Source organism: Sinocyclocheilus rhinocerous, unplaced genomic scaffold (genome assembly GCF_001515625.1).
Source record: "Sinocyclocheilus rhinocerous isolate Xijiao unplaced genomic scaffold, SAMN03320098_v1.1 scaffold165, whole genome shotgun sequence".
Taxonomy (NCBI): Eukaryota; Metazoa; Chordata; class Actinopteri; order Cypriniformes; family Cyprinidae; genus Sinocyclocheilus; species Sinocyclocheilus rhinocerous.
The window spans coordinates 640,836-644,535 of NW_015630990.1; the positions used below are offsets into that span (position 1 = coordinate 640,836).

Below are 3,700 nucleotides of genomic sequence, written 5' to 3' on the forward strand. Positions count from 1 at the left end.
AGCGGAGTCCAGCCCGGGGTCGTCACATGTGGTTGCCGCAAGCCCGCCGGCCGCACCGTTCTCAAGCCCGCCCGCCGCCACTCACTCTAGCCCGCCGGCCACGCCGTTCTCTAGCCCGCCGCCGCTTACTCTAGCCCGCCGGCCGCGCCGTTCTCTAGCCCGCCGCCGCTTACTCTAGCCCACCGTGTGTGACGCAGTGTGTTTCGTTGTGAAAGCAAAAATACTTTGTTTGGTCTTCCAAAAGAGGACACGACTAGAAATCAGTGGTTAAGTTGTATTTACAACACTGTTCCAGAACAGTTCAACCCAAATATTCAGATGTGTCCAGCACATTTTAAACAGTAATGTACAGTATGTGGAAAATAATGTGTTTTTTGAACCTTAAACAGCATAAACACATTTCATTATACCAAATACACAAAATAATGTTCTTTTTAGCAACATCATATGACCCCTTTAATTTTGCAGATCTTTTGAAACTAGTGAAATCCTGCTAGGACACTGAAGCCCAAAAGTTTCCATCTAATCCCACACTAACCCACCCTGGCGTGTCTTACAGATCAAAACATTCCAAAGCCCATTCTCATATTACATTTCTAGAATCAAAACAGACATATAAATGAGGAATCTCAAGAAAGCATGTGCAGGTCATATTTTAACCCCAAAAATATTCAGGAAAAAATAAGAAATACAATTATTTTGACATTATTTTCATGACAATTAAGCACATTTCTCCCCCTAAATTCTTCATTTTTTGTATTTTTCCATTATTTCATAATTAATGTACGGTTACACTTTATTTTAAGGTGCCCTTGTTACAGTGCAATTATATATTTAAGTACTGAGTAATATTAATTAACTACATGTACTTACTATATGGTTAGGGTTAGGATTAGGGTTTGCCTTAGGGTTACTTGCATGTAATTATGTATAATTTATTGTTATTATAATAGTAAGTACATGTAACCTGTAACAAGGACACCGTAAAATAAAGTGTTACCTAATGTACTCATATTTTACAATTTAAATAATATATTATTATTTAATTTACATTACATACATTTTAAATGATGATTTATTGCAAAAGAAAGATGCCGGTGTAAGCTGCAATCCTTTTTTTATATACTAAATTGTGTATATTACCAGGTTATCATGGTGCGACGGCCCTAAACATTTATGGACTTACTATAATTGATGGTATTTTGTGCTGTTCACTGCGCCTGTATTGGGATCCATTTTTAACCTATTCATAAAAAGCCCATTAACACACATACACACACACAACAGTTTGTGAAACAACATGGCATTTTTTCAGTGATTATGGTACAAAAGGATTAGTCATCTCATTGAGGCGTATGAAAATGCTACTGTAACATAATATACTGCAGTGGATTTGTATTTGCTTTGGTCTTACACATTGAAACGGGCCCGCACAATCATTCGGCAAAAGTTTCGGAAGCGATGCTCTCTACCAACGATGAAGAGTGGTTTGTCAAAGTATGGATGGTTTTCCCGGAGTTCCTCCTCTTGTACTTTTCTGGGGAAAAGAAATTCTGGGCTTTTACTATATGGTTAGGGTTAGGATTAGGGTTTGCCTTAGGGTTACTTGCATGTAATTATGTATAATTTATTGTTATTATAATAGTAAGTACATGTAACCTGTAACAAGGACACCGTAAAATAAAGTGTTACCTAATGTACTCATATTTTACAATTTAAATAATATATTATTATTTAATTTACATTACATACATTTTAAATGATGATTTATTGCAAAAGAAAGATGCCGGTGTAAGCTGCAATCCTTTTTTTATATACTAAATTGTGTATATTACCAGGTTATCATGGTGCGACGGCCCTAAACATTTATGGACTTACTATAATTGATGGTATTTTGTGCTGTTCACTGCGCCTGTATTGGGATCCATTTTTAACCTATTCATAAAAAGCCCATTAACACACATACACACACACAACAGTTTGTGAAACAACATGGCATTTTTTCAGTGATTATGGTACAAAAGGATTAGTCATCTCATTGAGGCGTATGAAAATGCTACTGTAACATAATATACTGCAGTGGATTTGTATTTGCTTTGGTCTTACACATTGAAACGGGCCCGCACAATCATTCGGCAAAAGTTTCGGAAGCGATGCTCTCTACCAACGATGAAGAGTGGTTTGTCAAAGTATGGATGGTTTTCCCGGAGTTCCTCCTCTTGTACTTTTCTGGGGAAAAGAAATTCTGGGCTTAATAAATCATTTTGAAATCTCATATTCAGCAAACACTGCTTTTATTAGTTTTATTAAAGTATGGAAAAGATAGAAAGATATAGGATGCACAGAAGGGACCTTACTAGTTCTTTTAGTGTACTGTATCTGTAAATCAGCTAAAATGTGATCTGATCTCTCTTTTACAGTCCCTCCTTGCCCCCTGAACACAGCAAATAAATACAGCCGACCTAAAACAAAAGCTTTGCTTCCCTGCAATATGTCTTGTTGTCATACACCGATGGCACTATGCCACCATCAGCATACAGTAGAAGAGAAAGATATGGTGTAATAACTCCCACATGGCATGTTTTGTTTGGGGGGATAAGATCTGTTCGACTGACCGCATGCCAAGGCAAGTGTATGGAGTGTCAGAAATACCGTTTCATCTCAGCCTGCTCCTTTTTCTCTTGTATCATCTTGATTTCACTGTCCTCCCGCTGGGCGTTACGGTAGCGGACCGTGCTGGAGTGCTGAAGAGTTCACACACATGTCAGAGATCACAGATAGTCACAGATAGTGCTGTCAGTTATTAATCGGTGATATCTGAGTGTGTGTGTGTGTGTACGCACATCCTGAGTGAGTGTTTCCAGGGATTTCCCTCTACTGATTCTCTGGCTTGTAGAGCCATGTCTGAGGGACCTGTGCCAAAAAGAGCAGGTTAACACACTAGCATAATGTAGTGCATTTTATGACTATAAATCCATCCATTGATCCTTATATAAATTAAATAGATGAGTATGTGAAAGCATGTTAATGTGCTTTCCTAACCGGCGTTCTTGGCGGATGTGGTGCTGGACACTGAGTATGGATCTCTCTTTTGTTGGCTGACCCTCAAAAGAGCCACTCATCAAACGTTGTCTAGTGCAGGCTCTGAAAAAAAATAACACAGATAAACCATAACTAGGTCAAGAGAAAAACATATACGATACAAACAGTGTGGTATTCTTTGAAAAAATGCATCCATGACACTTGTTTTATTGTCCATCCAATATTAAAGAGGTCCTATTATGCTTTTTCACTTTTTTAATTTTAGTCAGTGTGTAGTGTGTATGTTTGGGCATAAAAAAGTCTCAAAAAGACTCAAAGTCCACTCCAAAGGGAGATATTTCGTTTAAAAAAAATCCCTTTTCAAGAACTACAACGAGTGGTTAGAACGCTTGGTTGAGTGAGTGCATCAGACGAGACGACGAAGAAGAAGTGCTGCTGCAGAGTTAGTGCATCAGAGAAAACGAAGAAGAAGAGCTGCTGTGCTGTAGCTTCACATTTTCGGCATGTCTAGAACAATTCTTACAAGTACAACACAATGTATGTAGCTGGGCGCCGCGGACAGACCCCGAACGGCGCAGCAGGTGTGCCTACACTCATAGAAAATAATGTATTTGAATTTTAAAGATGTGGCGCGACGCGACGCTGCGCTTCTCGTCCG

The 3,700-nt window shown here is 38.8% G+C and overlaps 1 protein-coding gene across 1 annotated transcript in view; it reads right to left on the bottom strand.

The window, feature by feature from the left end:
• Positions 1-3,700, bottom strand: part of LOC107740917 (sodium leak channel non-selective protein-like) — a 73,521-nt gene that overhangs the window by 18,838 nt on the left and 50,983 nt on the right. The window contains exons 10-14 of the mRNA XM_016553467.1: positions 3,043-3,144; positions 2,844-2,913; positions 2,653-2,744; positions 2,107-2,229; positions 1,879-1,935 (exon numbers count right to left, since the gene is read on the bottom strand). Coding sequence (XP_016408953.1) covers positions 1,879-1,935; positions 2,107-2,229; positions 2,653-2,744; positions 2,844-2,913; positions 3,043-3,144 — 444 coding nt within the window. The remainder of the gene's footprint in view (positions 1-1,878; positions 1,936-2,106; positions 2,230-2,652; positions 2,745-2,843; positions 2,914-3,042; positions 3,145-3,700) is intronic.